Source organism: Xenopus laevis, chromosome 2S (genome assembly GCF_017654675.1).
Source record: "Xenopus laevis strain J_2021 chromosome 2S, Xenopus_laevis_v10.1, whole genome shotgun sequence".
In the NCBI taxonomy this organism is placed as follows: domain Eukaryota; kingdom Metazoa; phylum Chordata; class Amphibia; order Anura; family Pipidae; genus Xenopus; species Xenopus laevis.
The window spans coordinates 101,391,787-101,410,938 of NC_054374.1; the positions used below are offsets into that span (position 1 = coordinate 101,391,787).

At 36.3% G+C, this 19,152-nt stretch overlaps 1 protein-coding gene across 1 annotated transcript in view; it reads left to right on the forward strand.

Moving 5' to 3' along the window:
• Positions 1 to 18,875, forward strand: part of uxs1.S (UDP-glucuronate decarboxylase 1 S homeolog) — a 40,662-nt gene extending 21,787 nt beyond the window's left edge. Inside the window, exons 10-15 of the mRNA XM_018249754.2 lie at positions 7,551 to 7,670; positions 12,512 to 12,555; positions 15,302 to 15,362; positions 16,502 to 16,559; positions 17,504 to 17,607; positions 17,817 to 18,875. Coding sequence (XP_018105243.1) covers positions 7,551 to 7,670; positions 12,512 to 12,555; positions 15,302 to 15,362; positions 16,502 to 16,559; positions 17,504 to 17,607; positions 17,817 to 17,948 — 519 coding nt within the window. The 3' untranslated portion in view covers positions 17,949 to 18,875. The remainder of the gene's footprint in view (positions 1 to 7,550; positions 7,671 to 12,511; positions 12,556 to 15,301; positions 15,363 to 16,501; positions 16,560 to 17,503; positions 17,608 to 17,816) is intronic.
• Positions 18,876 to 19,152: the final 277 nt, after the last annotated feature.

Consider the following 19,152-nt stretch of genomic DNA (forward strand, 5'->3'; position numbering starts at 1 on the left):
GCATACTCTCACATTACCTAAAGCCTACCTGTCCTTTTGCTACTTCCATTTTCTCTGCATAAAATCCCCTTCTCAGAGCCTATCCACTCTGATAAACATTTCTCAACTTCTTAGTTGCCATAATTGCCCTTCAGTTTTTCAGATTATAGCTAGGGTCTGTCTTTCAATAAAGCAGTCCTGTTTTTTGAGGTTTACAAATGAACTGTGGCTAAGACTATCTTAAAGGGGTGGTTCAACTTTGAGGTAACTTTTTAGTATGTTATAGAATGTCCAATTCCTAGCAATTTTTCTGTTGGTCTTCATAATTTATATTTAATGGTGTGAGTTATTTGCCTTTTTCTGACTCTTTACAGCTTATAAATGGGGGTCGCTGACCCCATCTTAAAAAAACAAATGCTCTGTAAGGCAACAAATGTATTTGTAAATAACTCCTAAACCACAAACAATTGCAAACTGTCTCAGAATATCACTCTCTACTTCACACTAAAAGTTGAAAAAAGGTGAACAACCCCTTTTAATCATTAATAAACTTATGTTACCAACCATTTATTTGTAAATTGTTAATGTTTGCTATCCCCAAAGTTACCACAGTGGATTGGTAGTTGTAAGGGTTCAATTTAAGCTCATTTTTATCTAAGATCATTTTACTATTGTGCCACCTTTTGTTGTATATAGTTATGTGATTTACATCCAATTGGTGAGTAGGAGCCATTAATGACATTTGATTCCTGTTTATCTACTAAAGCTGTTGTATTTTATATCTCCCACAGTGTTCCAATTTTAATATATTGCTACATTCCCATTTACCTCCCTACCAGTCCTAGTTTAATCTACTTTGTTGATTATACAGTAGTTGCTTGACCCCACCCTCCTCAATTCATTTGCCCTATTATCAATTTTATCATGCCATTCTGTTATTTTTCCCTTACCTTCATATATATTGAATAAAGTACCCCCTTTTGTAAATTATAAGGATATCTGGAGGATGTGAAGGAAGGTAAGTTGGCGCATGAACTGTGGGAATTGCAAGTCCGTACTAGAGAGGAACAGGTTCTGAGTTAACACTAGCCGACAGCCTAGAGAAAGTGGATGGGGTGCGGTTCCCGAGGTTGTAACCGGGGAGACTGGTGGCAGTTTGTACTTGTGTGTCTGTGCATGGACTGCATTGACACTATATCGTGGCCAGCACTGATTCCTGTCCCGTGGGAGAATGTTTGATTCGACATATGAATATGGAATTTTGTTGCAATCTGCTATATATTTAATGATTTGCAGTCAACGGCTCTAAGAGGGTAATTGGATTCAACACGGACTGCACACAACTAGGGGGAGTTGATGCGATGATTTAATTATATGTATTTAAGCATTTGGTATACACAGTAATGATGTGGGATATTTACGCTGTATCACAATATGATTCACTTTCTCGCTATGTTTAGTTCTGATCTTTATTTACACTGTTGATGGGGTGAAGTGATTTTCATTAAATAGTATTTATGTAATGGTATTACACACAAGTGTTCACAAGGCTAATAGTATGGGATTCATGTAAATCTAACTGGGCCTTAGTGGTTATTTGTGCGATTAGGGACATGATGAACCGAACATTTACAACATGCAGTGTGGGGAAGGATAATGAGTTATTTAGATTGCAAACACGGCTACAGTGAATGGGGTTGAGAATATAGTTTAGAGACAGCAAGAGCAACACCAAGATGGATTACATCCCCCGAGAATGACACTTTAGTATCATATATAATACGGTTTGTGAAACAAAGTATAATATGTTTAAAACATTGTTACTCAGTGTCCTGTTTTTAATTGGAGATTTTAACCTTTGCTAGTTGTACAAAAATGAATTAATTATTTATACTGTAAATAAAATAAGGAACTTTAGTGATAGAAACTGTTTTTTTGAGCAACGGATGTAATAATGGTAGCATGCTTTTTGGAAGTTGCCTAGGTGTGACGTTTACCTTACATAGTTAGTTACATAGTTAACTAACCTTATGTCATCATCACTGTTGTTTTCCCGCCAAATCATGTATATAATGCTTGTTAAGTGTTAACTAGTTACTTTGAGAAAGCCCTGAGTGGAGGCTGAAACGTCAGTCTTTAGCTCTGTAATAAAATATATTTTTTAATTTTAAAAAGACCTGTGAGTGCGGATCTCTTTGGACTCAGAATTGATAAATATATGGTTTCTGCACCCAGTCACATGGACTACTTTTCGAGAGTGCCGGCATCACGTGTATTATATATTATTAACATGTATTTATATAGCGCCAACATATTGCGTAGCACTGTGACCACAAAATACATATAGTCAACTACAAGAGTCCTCAGCACTCAACCCATTATCAATATATTTAAGACAGAGACATTTTGTGCATACTGCTACTGAAAAATGCCTTACCCTTTAAACTAAACAGGGATTGTTTGTCCATATATTGCAATATATTTAAACTGGCCAACTACGTCAAAGTCATCCCATATCTGGCCAGTCCTACACTCAATTTTCATCTGATTCATTAAGAATTCTATTGCTTCATTATACATTTTACAAAGGGACTACGTTTTACCCGCAACTTACTTGCTGCTTTCAAAGTAAAACTCCCAAACTTGGCTGGCCTTTTATTAGACACCAGTGGGATATATGTATGTATGTACAGTGGTGTGAAAAACTATTTGCCCCCTTCCTGATTTCTTATTCTTTTGCATGTTTGTCACACAAAATGTTTCTGATCATCAAACACATTTAACTATTAGTCAAAGATAACACAAGTAAACACAAAATGCAGTTTTTAAATGAGGGTTTTTATTATTTAGGTAGAAAAGAAATCCAAACCTGTGTGAAAAAGTAATTGAACCTAATAACTGGTTGGGCCACCCTTAGCAGCAATAACTGCAATCAAGCGTTTGCGATAACTTGCAACGAGTCTTTTACAGCACTCTGGAGGAATTTTGGCCCACTCATCTTTGCAGAATTGTTGTAATTCATCTTTATTTGAGGGTTTTCTAGCATGAACCTTTTTAAGGTCATGCCACAACATCTCAATAGGATTCAGGTCAGGACTTTGACTAGGCCACTCCAAAGTCTTCATTTTGTTTTTCTTCAGCCGTTCAGAGGTGGATTTGCTGGTGTGTTTTGGGTCATTGTCCTGCTGCAGCACCCAAGATCGCTTCAGCTTGAGTTGACGAACAGATGGCCGGACATTCTCCTTCAGGATTTTTTGGTAGACAGTAGAATTCATGGTTCCATCTATCACAGCAAGTCTTCCAGGTCCTGAAGCAGCAAAACAACCCCAGACCATCACACTACCACCACCATATTTTACTGTTGGTATGATGTTCTTTTTCTGAAATGCTGTGTTACTTTTACGCCACATGTAATGGGACGCGCACCTTCCAAAAAGTTCAACTTTTGTCTCGTCGGTCCACAAGGTATTTTCCCAAAAGTCTTGGCAATCATTGAGATGTTTTTTAGCAAAATTGAGACGAGCCTTAATGTTCTTTTTGCTTAAAAGTGGTTTGCGCCTTGGAAATCTGCCATGCAGGCCATTTTTGCCCAGTCTCTTTCTTATGGTGGAGTCGTGAACACTGACCTTAATTGAGGCAAGTGAGGCCTGCAGTTCTTTAGATGTTGTCCTGGGGTCTTTTGTGGCCTCTTTAGCTTTAGAAATGGCTTTATAACCTTTACCAGACTGATAGATCTCAATTACTTTTGTTCTCATTTGTTCCTGAATTTCTTTGGATCTTGGCATGATGTCTAGCTTTTGAGGTGCTTTTGGTCTACTTCTCTGTGTCAGGTAGCTCCTATTTAAGGGATTTCTTGATTGAAACAGGTGTGGCAGTAATCAGGCCTGGGGGTGAGTACAGAAATTGAACTCAGGTGTGATAAACCACAGTTAAGTTATTTTTTAACAAGGGGGGGCAATCACTTTTTCACACAGGCCCATGTAGATTTGGAGTTTTTTTTATCCCATAATAACGTAAACCTTCATTTAAAAACTGCATTTTGTGTTCAATTATGTTATCTTTGACTAATAGTTAACGGTTTTTGATGAGCAGAAACATTTAAGTGTGACAAACATGCAAAAGAATAAAAAATCAGGAAGGGGCAAATAGTTTTTCACACCACTGTGTGTGTGTGTCTATATATATATATATATATATATATATATATATATATATATATATATATATATATATATATATATATATATATATATATATATATATATATATATATATATATATATATATATATATATATATATATATATATATATATATATATATATTAACCAGGTTTGTAAATATGCTGAATGACAACTTTTTATTCCAGCTCGTTCAAGAACCTACTAGGAATAACTCTCTTTTGGACCTTGTAATAACTAACAATACTGAACTCATCTCTAACATTTGTGTGGGTGAGCATTTAGGGAATAGTGATCATAACATGGTCTCCTTTGAGATTCTGTTGCAGAAGCAATTCTATAAGGGAGTAACTAAAACACTAAATTTCAGATGTGCAAACTTTGACAGTATAAGGGCATCTCTGCAACATATTAAGTGGGAAATGCTTTTCACAGGGTTAAACACAGAACAAAAATGGGAAGTCTTTAAAATGCTGCTTAACAAATATACTTGTCGGTATATTCCACTTGTAAGCAAGGAACGCCGTTGCAAAGCAAAACCTTTTTGGTTCAATAGAAGCGTTGGTGTTGAGGTGGGTAAGAAAAGACGTGCTTTTAAGGCTTTCAAGTTAGCTGGTACAGCCGAAACATTTATAAGGTACAAGGAGGCCAATAAATCATGCAAAGAAGCTAAAATTGCTATAGAAAAGGATATTGCAGCAAGCAGTAAAAAAAATCCAAAATTATTTTTTAAATATGTTAATAGTAAAAAAATGAAGCAGGAAGGGGTGGGACCCTTACTATCAGAGGGGGGTCAGCTGGTTGATGAAAACAAAATAAAAGCGCAGATTCTGAACTCATATTTTTCATCTGTCTACACAAATGAGGAACCAGTAAGTGAAGGTTTCCTTCTTAACAGTCCCAATTCTAGTAATACAACTAATGATGCATGGTTCACACATGAAGAAATTCAAAAGAGACTTGAACATGTTAAGATTAACAAAGGTCCAGGGCCAGATGGTATTCATCCCAGGGTAATTAGCGAGCTTAGCTCTGTGATTGCCAAACCTCTTTACTTAATTTTTCAGGATTCATTGAGATCTGGCATAGTGCCGAGAGACTGGCGAATTGCTAATGTGGTGCCTCTATTCAAAAAAGGATCCCGTTCTCAGCCTCAAAACTATAGGCCAGTTAGTCTGACGTCAGTGGTAGGAAAGCTTTTCGAAGGGTTAATAAAGGATAAGATACTGGACTTCATAGCAAATCATAATACTATGAGTTTGTGCCAGCATGGTTTTATGCGTAATAGATCTTGCCAGACTAACTTAATTTCTTTCTACGAGAATGTAAGTAGAGACCTCGATTCTGGGATGGCAGTGGATGTGATTTACTTAGACTTTGCTAAAGCATTTGATACAGTGCCACACAAAAGGTTACTGGTTAAATTAAGGAATGTTGGCCTGGAACATAGTATTTGTACCTGGATAGGGAACTAAATACACTAAATGGCAGTGTGTTGGGAGTTTCCTTAAATGAAAAGGATCTAGGGGTCTTTGTAGATAACACGTTGTCTAATTCTGGGCAGTGTCATTCTGTGGCTACTAAAGCAAATAAAGTTCTGTCTTGCATAAAAAAGGGCATTAACTCAAGGGATGAAAACATAATTATGCCTCTTTATAGGTCCCTGGTAAGGCCTCATCTGGAGTATGCAGTTCAGTTTTGGACTCCAGTCCTTAAGAGGGCTATAAATGAGCTGGAGAGACTGCAGAGACGTGCAACTAAATTGGTTAGAGGGACGGAAGACTTAAATTATGAGGGTAGACTGTCAAGGTTGGGGTTGTTTTCTCTGGAAAAAAGGCGCTTGCGAGGGGACATGATTACACTTTACAAGTACATTAGAGGACATTATAGACAAATGGCAGGGGACCTTTTACCCATAAAGAGGATCACCGTACCAGAGGCCACCCCTTTAGACTAGAAGAAAAGAACTTTCATTTGAAGCAACGTAGAGGGTTCTTCACAGTCAGGACAGTGAGGTTGTGGAATGCACTGCCGGGTGATGTTGTGATGGCTGATTCAGTTAATGCCTTTAAGAATGGCTTGGATGATTTTTTGGACAGACATAATATCAAAGGCTATTGTGATACTAAGCTCTATAGTTAGTATAGGTATGGGTATATAGAATTTTAATTAAAAGTAGGGAGGGGTGTGTGTATGGATGCTGGGTTTTCATTTGGAGGGGTTGAACTTGATGGACTTTGTCTTTTTTCAACCCAATTTAACTATGTAACTATGTAACCATTTCTACCATAATCTACTCTTCAGAATAGATGAGGATGCTTTAAAAGCCTCTTCTTTCATTGCAAGTGAAAGAAGCGAAGCACTGCAAGATATTTACAGGCTCTTTTGCCTAGGTTCCTTTTGAAAGTAAGTTTAGAACACATAATCCACAAGATTTTCAGTACAGCAGTGTTTCCGTGTTTTATCTAATTTGCCCCTACCTCTTGCCAAATCCATTAATTACATTTGTCTGTCACTGTGCACAGTTCTGCCAAAAATGCTAAGGTGTGCTTTTGCAGTGACAGGTAAATGCAGATGATCTAAATGGCAGAAGGCATGGTCAATATCAGGAAATCATTGTTGTCTCTTTAATGGGTGAGGCATCACCACATCTGCCATAAAACATAACTTCTAGATTCCTCTGCAACGTCCTTTTATCTGCTAAAGTAAAGAGGCAAAACATCCTTGTATATTACAACAGGAATAAAGCATAATGTTAAGTAGCCATTGTTTCATAGCTCTTGTGATCTCCTGAACTTCACTTTTGCACAGTGGTAACACTTTTATTGTTGTTTGCATATTACTTGTTTGTCTTTGTAGCAAAGTTTATTGGCTAGCTATCAGAACCATGTTTCTTGCCATATTTATTACAATATGTGAAGTGTTTCAAATCCTTCCCATTGGGCATAGTTGCTCAGGTAGCTGAATATACTTCGCATAACAGAAGCCAGCCGATGTATACAGGCTGAAAATGTTTAGCTCAGCAATTCATTTTATTTATTTATTTATTTATTTTAATGTCATGATGGCAACTAAAGTAGTTTTACATTATTTATTCTTTAAATGTCCTTATTAATAGACAGTTGCACATAAAAAACAGGAAATAAAATATATAATATTCTGAAATGTTTAGCCTGTTGTTACTAAACTAAATATCTATAGTGGAAACATTGGCTGTTCTTTGTTATCTGGGTTATGCATACAGTTTATGTTTGCTTCTTGTAAAAATTTAATGTGGACAAGGGAACTCTGGCTTAGAAATCTAAAACTCTGTGTATCTTACAGAAAATTATATTTTGTGGCTGAAATAGCAAATTAGCCTAAATGCATTCTTATCCTTGCTTTTCACAGGAAGGAGTAGAGGTTAGAGTGGCTCGAATATTTAATACCTTTGGCCCTCGCATGCATATGAACGATGGCAGAGTTGTCAGCAACTTTATTCTTCAAGCACTCCAGGGTGAACAACTAACGGTAGGTATCTTCTGTGCAGGAGACTGCGAAATAGGAAATAAACAAAAATGTTATTGCAGCATTGACTGTTTAATTTTCTTAATTTCAGCTCATGTTTTTACATTTTGTGGTCTTTCGCTTAAAGGGTACTTGCTGTGGGGAATTGTTGTAAAACTATGTATTTGTTTCCAGAACAACATACGTTTTCTAAACCTATATGAATTTTCTTGTAGTTCCACTTCTATAATGAGAAGTGGAACTACAAAAAATACAATTCATAACATAGAGGAAATATATAATGAATAATGTTTCATCTAAGCTGTGTGCTTATGTATACACAAGCCAAAGTATGCATCAAATTGTGATGCACACAAATTACAATTTTTAACACCAAATTTAGTAATTTATCTTAACCACCCATGTCATGGGGACATCGGAACTCCCAAAATACTTGTGTGCCATCCCCTTAAAATACAGGCCATACAAATTAATTGGGGCCCCATGTGGTCTCAATGTCTCCAATTATAGAGATTTCCTTTGAGCAAAACTATAAAAAGGGAAATATTTCTGGGCATTTAGGGATTGGTGCACACTACAGTAATAAAAACAAAGCTCACAGATTGCAGGATACATCACTAAAACTGGCCATAGACGCAAAGATCTGATCGTATGAATCGAGGATTCGTACGATTTTCGGACCGTGTATGGAGAGTCCCGACATTTTTCGTCTGGTGGAGATTGGTCGATCGAACAGGTTAAAAGATTTCTGTCGGCTGCCAATAATATCTCTGCATATATCGTATGATTTTCAGTGGGAGACGGTCACTAGCTTTGGTCGGACATAACTTTCGTACGATTGCTGTCAGGGGCAGAACATCTGTTCTTTCGTACTTTATTTGATCGGAATGGTTAGTGGCAGGTCGGGAAATGATTCGTACAATCAGATCTTTGCGTCTATGGCCAGCTTTAGGCATAAAGTCCCTTAGTGGAAAAAAAAATCTTGACTAAAAATCACAAATATAAAAGTCGGCAAGAAGTCCTAATTATCGAATGCAGAAATTGGACAAATGGCAGAAATGGAGTTGGATTCTTATTTCTAATTCTTCGTTCAATGTCATGTGATATTATTTTCATTTTCAACACAATGAAATATGGCTATGTACTGAACATATAACAGACAAATTTTAGACCAAAGACCAAACTAGTGTTTTATTTGTGTTTCTTGTTCTGAAACATTTTTCCTGTATCCATGCTATGTATGTCATTTTCTCACCCATTGCTGATAAAATTCACACTGATGCCCAGCTTCATAACAGTTTGGCACTTCTGCTTGGACTGAGTATGGATGAATATAAGGAAGATTCATTTGACAGCTTCTCTGTAGCGCCATCTGCTTATATGCTCCTAGCCAGCTAAATGACCTTTTTGGGGGGCAAAAACAGATTTGCAAATTATACAGATGTAATTTGTGTTAAATTATAAATCAGCAAGTTCAGGATAAAACATTCATAAATTATTAGGATTGTTACAAAAACTAAGTCATTTTTCTACCAGGTGGTTCAACATTAGCCTATGACCTATATTAAACATAACCTCCTGGTGTAGAAGGTTCTATGAATGTATTTATAAATTGTCCATTATACCAGCATATTTTGTCTGTCCTCTGTCTTGCAAAGAATTCATATCTCAATTACCTTACAATTAGGGCTAGCCTTCATTCACCTTGAGCATATTCCTACCATAAGGCATATTTCTAGCGGGTCATTGGTTTGGCTCATGGTTAAAAAAAAAAAAGGAAAAACATGCACAATACAAAATGTGTTAATGAATATGAGCAGTAATCTTCTGTATTCCATCCCATATCATAACCCACCCCACATTTAAATAATTGGTCTTCTGTTGGACTCATAGTATGTATATTTTTTTTATGTTTAGTGTTGAATAACCCAGATTCACCTATGTTGCCCCTTATAAGGGGTTACATGAAGATACCAGTGCTAGGGTAGATATTTCCCTTTCTCTTCTACAAAATAAATAATTGTAACCTGTCTTAGGGGCAAAAAAGCCCTTGAACTGAAATTATTGTAAAAATAATCAGTCTGCTTTGACCGAAAGAATTGAATTATAAATACAAAGGGTCATTTAGTTGTACTTATTTACTGTTAAGGTCTCCTGTCTGGAAAATGTACCTGTTTTTATTGTCAAAGGAATAATTATATTGGTGTCATTGTTACCAGCCAGGGGAACCCTAATTGTGCTGTTCACTGCTGCTTTTATTGAAAAATGATGCACCATATTACTATGTCATTAAAAGGGTTGTTCACCTTTGAGATGACTTTTAGTATGCTGTCTAGTGTGATATTCTGAGATAATTTGCAATTGGTTTTCATTTTTTATTATTTGTGGTTTTTGAGTTATTAACTTTTTATTCAGCAGCTTGTCAATTTGCATTTTAATCAAACTGGTTGCTAGGATCCAAATTACCCTAGCAACCATGCACTGATTTGAATAAGAGACTGGAATATTAATAGGGGAGGGTCTGAATAGAAAGATGAGCAATAAAAAGTAGCAATAACAATACATTTGTAGCCTTACAGAGCATTTGTTTTTTAGAGGGGGTCAGTGACACCCATTTGAAAGCTGGAAAGAGTCAGAAGAAAAAGGCAAATAATGATAAAAGTTATTAAAAATAAATAATGAAGACCAATTGAAAAGTTGCTTAGAATTGGCCTTTCTATATTATATTAAAAGTTACCTTAAAGGTGAACCACCCCTTTAATGAAATAGCCTGATTGGCTGTACAGTGGCTCTTTGTGTGTTCAGCGAAGGCCAGATGGTAAAGGGGTTGTTCGCCTTCAAAACAAAAACACTTTTTTCAGTTCAGTTGGTTTCAGATTGTTCAACAGAAATGAAGACTTTTTCCAATTACTTCTATTTTTGATTGTTTTACTATTATTGAAGTGTAAAGTTTTATTTTTCACCTTCTAAAGCAGCTCTGGGGGGTGGGGGGTCACCGACTCTTTAACTGTTCTAAATTGATACATTTGTTGTCTTTGTCCCTGCTGAGCAGGATCCCTGAGTTTCATTGAAGGCAGCTGTTAGGGCAAGGCCAGACGTGGCGTTTTTACGTTGCGTTTTTAAAAAAAGAACAGCCAGGCGTAAATAAGCCACTGAAACCACATGCGACCGTCAACATGCGTTTTTCAGCACGTAGGATTCTTTTCCCAACGTGAACTCATTGAGAATTTGGACGCCATATTCTGCTAAAAAAACGCCAATATTGGTGTCCTCTGGCAGATTTCAGCTTGTGTGTTTAGTGTGTTTATGCCTGGCTGTTCTTTTTTAAAAACGCAACGTAAAAACGCAGCAAAAATGCCACGTCTGGCCTTGCCCTTAGAGTTGATATAATAGCTGCTAATATTCCAGAGACACTGCTGATAAATGTATCAACTAATTTTATCAACTATATGTAGCAAATTGTAATAGTTTAGAATGCTGCTGGATCACTGAGTTGCCAGACTGAAACACAGACTGAGACAGGAACATTAAACTTTAAAAAATGTGGGGAAACCGGTAAAAAAAAAATAAAAGACTGAAACCAATTGAAAAAAGTCTTTGTTTATGGTGAACAATCTGAAAACAACTGACCTGAAAAAAGTGTTTGGATGGTGAACAACCACTTTAAGCAAGATGTAAAATTATTACAAGCCTGAACATCATAGTTTCAACTGTAATGCCTTATAGTGGTATAGGCACTAGGCCATGGTATTTTTGCATTCAGGATGCCTTCATCTGTTTCTGCCTGGCAAGACCTTTAGACTTCATGCTACTGCTTACCCTTTGCTACTGACGTGCCAACTGTCATGTAACGTTCATCATGTGACCAGAATGTTCATTACATATAATTTAGTCATAATGTTCAGTAGGCGATTTACCCTTATGTTTTTATATTGGTTATTTAGCTATCTGCTTGTTGTAGGTTTACTGTTTTTACATGTACTTTAGTTTTGTTTTTTTTTTACAATTTAATGCACAGTTTGTATTAATAGAAAAGTGTTTATTATAGTAGCTTTCTTTTAAAAACTGTTCAGCCTGCCAAAAACCTATTTAATTTGCCTGAGACATCTAATTGAAAAGAAGCCCTTTTTTTTTACAGTTAATTTAAATATTCAATCAGAGGTTGTTAACAAATGTTGTTTACGGAGGAAGCAGTCCCCGGAGAACTTTTGTAATTTTCTGTAATTGTTTTAGGTTAACTGTTTGTGACAGCAGCTTATTGCAACTGATTTAAAAGAAAATGTTTTTAAAGGTGCAGTTACCCAGTTGTTCAACATGAATGAGATGAGCAGGAGTTTTCTTGCCTATTGTTTAATTAATGAAACCAAAGTTTCTCAGTGTTTGGACCTTGTGATCAAGATAATTAGATTACCATTATATGGCCAAACCTGTAAATTGCTTTGCTTAACATTTTTGTCATGTGTAGCTTAAATAACGCAATACATAGACTTGTTATGATTTATATTATACAGTAGGTAGCCCAGCACTATTCATTGCACTCAATGGTGTAAATTATCTCTTTAAAAGCAGATTGTCACTACCTGCAGTGATTAGAAATCCCGAATACAAACATTTAATTCCCTTTTAAAGATTCACTCATTCAGTTTCTGATCTGTTGCAAAACACTCTACACAGCACAGGCTGTTGATGACCAGTGTCGAGCCAAGTTCTCTTTCTTCCTTTTCCCCTCCCTCCGCGTCATCAGTCACTTCCATTTTGTCACATTATTGAACAAATGTTGTAAGTTTTGACAGTTCATACCATCCGGTAGCTTGCAAGGTTAACAGCTTTCTTCTTCATTCTAGGTCTATGGTTCAGGAGAACAAACAAGAGCCTTTCAGTATGTCAGGTGAGTTTTCTTTCAAATTCTTCACTCCATTTACTGTAATTGGATGTCAGTATAATTTTGAATCCTTCATAATAAACCTGTACAGAGGCACTGCTGTATACAACACTGACCTTACACAGAGCTAAGAAAAAAAACCTGGATGCTCTAATGCTCTTATGACAACCAATAACTGACCTATTGGTTGGAGGAAAGCTGGTTTCTGCTACAGCCAACCGTGCAGAAAATAGCATTAAAATTCAGCTTTCAATTACATTTAAATAAATTTAAGACTATTTAAATGTTTTAGTTAACATACTGAAACGTTGCTTAACATTTATTTTCTTTAATTATGCAAAAAATTTGATTGATTTTCCCTTTAAGGGAGAACTAAACCCTGAAAATTATAAGGCTAGAGTGATGTGTACATATCGTATGTTGTGCAGTACTTCACAACACTTGCAAGAGTATACATACATTCCAATTTGTCCACAGCAAATTCTTATTCTTTCTGATCTTGTTAGTTGGGGTGTCTGATTTTTTTTTCCCCCCACTTTTTTTAGTTTATTTTGAGTAACTGCAGAGCAGCTAAGCTTAGGATTTTTAAAAAATTAGACATTAGCAGAAAGTTATATTTGGATATAAGCTGGTGCTGCAGTTGTGATTACTCATTCCCACTAATGCAGCCTTGTAAAATGTGCATTCTAAAGATTTTTGATTGTAAATTGGCAGTTGCCTTGTCCTTTACAAACATTACACCTCTGCAACTGAAATGCTGTATTGTTGATCAGTTCAGCAGCATTAATGAGACTTTTATGTATGACTAACTAGCAGGCTGCCATCAAGCATTAGGGTAAGGACACACTGAGATTCGGAGAGATTTAGTCTAGGAAACTTCTGGCGACTTCGAAAAACAAAGCACCACGAGTGCCATGCCGCAGGCGGTTTTTCATTGTAGCAGGCGGAAGACACGAGGAAGCAGTTCGGGGAGATTAGTCGCCCCAAACAAGAGGCGATTAGTCACCGGGCGACTACATTTTCACAAATCTCCAAGTGTGACATTACCCTTAGTGTTTTAGAGCAGATGTTTATAGCACTGACATTGTTTTACTGGATAAAATCCATGCACTAATTTGGGTTCTGAAGTCACCTCACAGTCCAATGATGTAGAAAATCACTCAGTGGAACTAAATGATGACTTCCTGTTTTTATATTATAATAAGTAAGATATAATTATTTTTATAATTGGAAATGTTATTTCTGATATATTTTATAGGTAACCACAAATTTTGCTCGTTATACAAGTCATAATAAAGCCCATAGTGGAATTTATATAAATATGCAAGTAGCCTTGGTGTTTTGAGATCGTATAGAAGCACAAGGCCATGGGCTTATTATAGGATGTTTTTTGGCATATACATATATATACAGTATAGGACCATACTATTTAGCCCAAAGCAGTACCGCTGTACACATAGGGGGTTATTTATCAAACTCCAAAATGTTTTCACCTTTTTCTAAAAACCACTCCGAACAAATTCGCACTGACTTTTCCCCCCTATTTATTAATAAATTTTCACCAATTTTTCTTGTGCAGAAAGTCAGTACAATTTTTTTTTTTTTTTTTTTTTTTTTTAGTGGTTAGTGCTGGAAACCTACAATTTTTTCGTAAAATCGCTCAAAATCTACCATTTTTTCAAAAACCCAGCGCAATTCAAAAAATCTTCCAATTGTTAACGGACGTCTGCCATTAACTTTTACAACTTCTCGGCATGTCTAAATTGGAGTGCTTTTTTCATCTGACTTTTAACACCATCGGACTTTAATAAATCTCAAAAACATTAAGTGTTTTTTTCTCCAAAAAAGTTGTATTTTCCCCTGTAAAAGTCCAAATAGAAAAATTTGGAGCTTAATAAATAACCCCCATAATGTTAGCCCCTTGCTGCTGGAGCATATCTACTCAATGGATAGGAATCGTAGCGCTAAGCTGATAAACGTGTGCTATATTTGTGTAGTGAAATATAATGCCCCTAAGCATATTTTTTGGAGCATGCTGGAACATTGCCGCAGAGCATTGTAGTTTGATGACAATTTGTTAAGCGTTATTCCACAAGCTACAGTGGCTAATGCTTTATACTTCTATTTTGCCATCGATTTTGCTGACCTCGTGTGGCAAGACTTGTTACTCCTTTCTCTACGCCAAACGCATATACACACAAAATGTAGACTACACAGCCAGTTATCGCTTTGCATTCCAATTAGTAGTAACATGAACACTGACAACTTTCACAGTATGCATTATAAGGAATTCCCACAGAACATTATTAAAAGGGGTGTTTAAGTATTTACCTGTGCCCATTAAAGATTTGGTTAACTATCCCATGGATGCAATAAGAACATGATTTACGTGGAGGAATCCTTCCCTTTATCTTAACTTTTTTTTCTAACTTCCTTTTTAAAGCGTTCCAGGTTCCGAATCCGGCTACTACTTGCTAAGCAACAGTACTTATGTATTTATATAACTACTTTTTTTTCAAAATGTGCACCAATTTTACAAAGAACCTGAGGCAGCCAATTCTAGACACTGACACAAATCTAGATTTCTGGACATGGTTATCAATCCAAATTACAGCAAAGTAGCATTATCACTGCTTAATATAGCTATGTTTTTGAATTAGCCCATTGCCATTATAAACTTGATCATAAATGTAATTAATTGCATTTAAAAATTCTCTGAACTGTTTCTAAATGAAATTTCATTCTTTCCCAGCGACTTGGTAAATGGCCTTGTTGCTTTAATGAACAGCAATGTCAGCAGCCCTGTGAATTTGGTGAGTTTTCATTTCTGGATTACACATACTGCAATGTTGCATAGTTTATTTGGGTTGGAAAAAAAGACAAATATCCATTAAGTATAACCCCTCCAAATGAACCCAGCTCACATGTATCACACACGTAAACAGATCTATCTGTACACTCACACGTGTGTATATAATGTATATAGTCCTACACTCACATAAACTATATATACTTATACACTAACTAACTATAGATTTTAGGATCACAATAGCCTTGGATATCATGTGTGATAACATGTTGCTCCCCAACTCCTTGGATGTTGCTCTCAGTGGCCTCAAATCAGGAGCTTATTTTTAAATTCCTGGCTTTGAGGCAAGTTTGGGTTGTATAAAAACCAGATGTACTGCCAAACAGGGCCTCCTGTAGGCTGCAAGTCCACATAGGGCCATCAATAGCCAATCACAGCCCTTGTTTGGCACCACCCAGAAACTTGTTTCCTGCTTGTGTTGCTTCCCAATTCTTTTTACAACTGAATGTGGCTCACGGATGAAAGAGTTTGGGGACCCCTGTTCTAGAGAGAAGAGATCTTTTACTATCTGTCTATGATGCCCATTAATGAACTTGTAAAGAGTAATCATGTACCCTTGCAAGATTATCTCCAGAGAAAATAACCCCAACCTTGGCACAAGCCAAGAGCACACATGTATATTTTAAGTTATACTTCCATTAAATGTTAAAATCTGTGTGTTTTATTCCCACACTTCATCAGGCTAGAACCTGTATTTCCTATAGTGATCACCAAATAGTGATTTGAGTTAAAAGAGTAAAAGGGCAATATTTACTGAGATGTATATTTGGTACGATTTTGTCATCTGTTGGTTAAACATTTGTTTTGAAGGTATAATTTTCCTTTACTCTAGCAGAGTAGGTATGACACGTTTGCATGTCCCTAGTCTCATGTCCCTAGTAAACAGGTCATAATGGGTGAGTAGTAGTCGTAATATACTGTTCTATGGCTTTTTCATAAAGAACTAATGTGGCATATATGCTATACAGTTAAGTACTTCCATCCATCTGCCCCTCTGCTTTTGTTGACTTGCTCATCACAGAAATAAACCGACTCATGCTTGGCCTCTGCCTTTGTACTATAAATGACAATTTTGTTTTCCAGGGAAACCCACAAGAACACTCAATTGTACAGTTTGCCATATTAATTAAGCAGCTTGTTGGTGAGTAGCATGATCAACTGATTTATATTTAAAGAGAGATGTACATGTTGTAGCTTGCTTTAAATCTTGTTCATGCAATATGATTAATATGTCCATTTTCAGTATCTGTTTATTTACATAAACTGTATTGGTGCACAACAAGGCATCCAGATTGTGCTTTCTTCTAAATACACTTTATATAATAGCCTGTATAGTGTCCCTTTTAATGACCATGGTAACTGCAATATGAATATTTTCTTTAAAGTCAGCACAGTGAGCAGTATTTTGTATGATGCTGCTTATGGCATGGTAAATGTTATACATACAGAAAACATAGCCAGGTGTTATCAGTAATAAAATAATCAGTGAAAGGTGTGGTGTTTTTGGAATGAGTGAACGAGAGCTTGGCATGAATAGATGTAATATTATCAGTGCACTGGGATTCTTTAACAGAAGTGAGCTGGCTTTGTTTTACAAAGAGAATGAAATTTTATCAGATCTTCTTGTGCTGATTCATAGAGGCTGCAGTAGCAGCAGAGATGGGCTGTAGATTTTCCAGATCTATAGTGCCATTGGAACAAAGCCAGCTACTATATTTTACAGCGAGGGCATAATCTTGGCAGAGATCTGACATTATTCATTATTTTATAAAGCTGAAGTCATATTATATTTCACATGTGAAAAATGGGAGAAGATCACAATATATTACAGAGGGTTAGACAGCAGTGTGAGACCTGATGCAGTTTCAGAGAAGTAAAGTGATATTGGAGGAATTGAAATTGATTGGTAATGCCACGGTAATGCTTTACTCCACTTTTTACACATCATGATAAAAAGACCCCTATGTTCACATGAAGGATGAGGAAACCTGTTTTATAGTGGCTAGATGGCAGTACGAAACTGACGTTATTTTGTTGAATAGTAACTATACTACTTCTATAGACAGTCAGAAATCTTTTTTGCAGGTAGTGGAGGTGAGATCAGCTTTCTATCAGAAGCTCAAGATGACCCTCAAAGGCGAAAACCTGATATCCGAAAGGCCAAGCTGTTACTTGGATGGGAACCTGTGGTATGTTGCATGCTACAAAGACTTCTGATATATTGAGTATAAGTGCCCTGCTGGTTATACTGTAATCCCAGCTTCAAACTGCAGATATCTTTGCCATGTCCTGCAGGCCAATATCTACAGTATAAAACTCTTAATCATGAAAACTGTTGATAAGATTCTGCAACCAGTAAGAAGCTGTTTTAGTTCATTTCCACTGCTTTCCCTAACAGGTCCCACTTGAGGAAGGCTTAAACAAAACTATCCATTACTTTAGAAAGGAGCTTGAACATCAAGCAAACAATCAATACATCCCCAAACCGAAGCCTGCAAGAGTAAAAAAAGGAAGAACGCGAAATAACTGAACACTTTCATTAAAGATGACTCTCTTGTCAAGATACTGGATGTAAAAATTATTCCTACCCCTCTTTGGGTTTGTCAAATAAAAAAAAAAAAAGACTTGAGAGGTGTCATGAAGACTAAAACTGGAACTTCCCATGAAGCTTGCTTTAAACGAATGGATGTGCCTAAAAACTAAAAATGAGAACTGCAAACCTTGCCTTGCACTTTTTAAACCCATCTTTATATGTACATTAGTGTAGGAAATACCTGGGAGTCTGAGTTTTTTTTTTTTTTTTTTATATCCTTGCTGTGACTTTCTTTTGCCATGGTCCTAGGACAGTGACCACCTTTCTCTGTTGCTGGGGGTCTGCAAAGCCTTAGCACTCCGTCCCATTCAGACCCTTTCAAAGGGGTGAACGGGGCTTCAATTACTGGTTTCTTTTTGAAGCTGAAGATGAAATTAAACGAGATAGAGAATTAAATTTTTATTTATATATGTTTAAAGAAGTTATTTGTACTCCTTAAGTCAGATATTCTATGCATATAAAGTACAGGTATTGTCAGGTGTATTTCACCGGCATATCAGCCTGCCTAGTTTCAACCTCTTCGATGATAAGGAGTAAGAGGTCTGGAGATTTAAACTGAAGATACTGCTACGTGTGGCTCATCAACTGTTGCTCGACTAAAAATGTCTTTCCGCAGATTTTTAGGAGGCTAGAAAGCTGCAGGCTACAGATGCAGCTAATAAAGACAATTTCTTAAATTCTTTAAAAACGTTTGTTTTCCTTTATGGTTTCATCTAGCTGTACATTTGAATTTTGAAAATGAGTTGCTATAAATAAGAATATTTTGGATCACTATTGTGTTATCGTGTACTCTTGGATAAAAAATAAAGTATTATCAGTTTCTGGTGGTTGAATATGCTATTTTAATAAAATACTAAAATGTGATCTGACCTGATCATTTTTCTAGCAATTCCTTTATCTTTCACATGCTGATATTTCGCTTTCCTTCCAGAAAAAATTAAGATACAAAGTATTAAGTTTTATATAATGATCTTTGGGACATCCGCAAATGGTTTATATGAGCAATGGGCAACCTTAAAGATAATTTGGCTTTGGGCTCCGTACACTGCATTACTGTATATACAGGTATGGGATCTGTTCTCTGGAAACCCATTATCCAGAAAGATACGAGTTTAGGAAAGGCCATCTCCCATAGACTCCA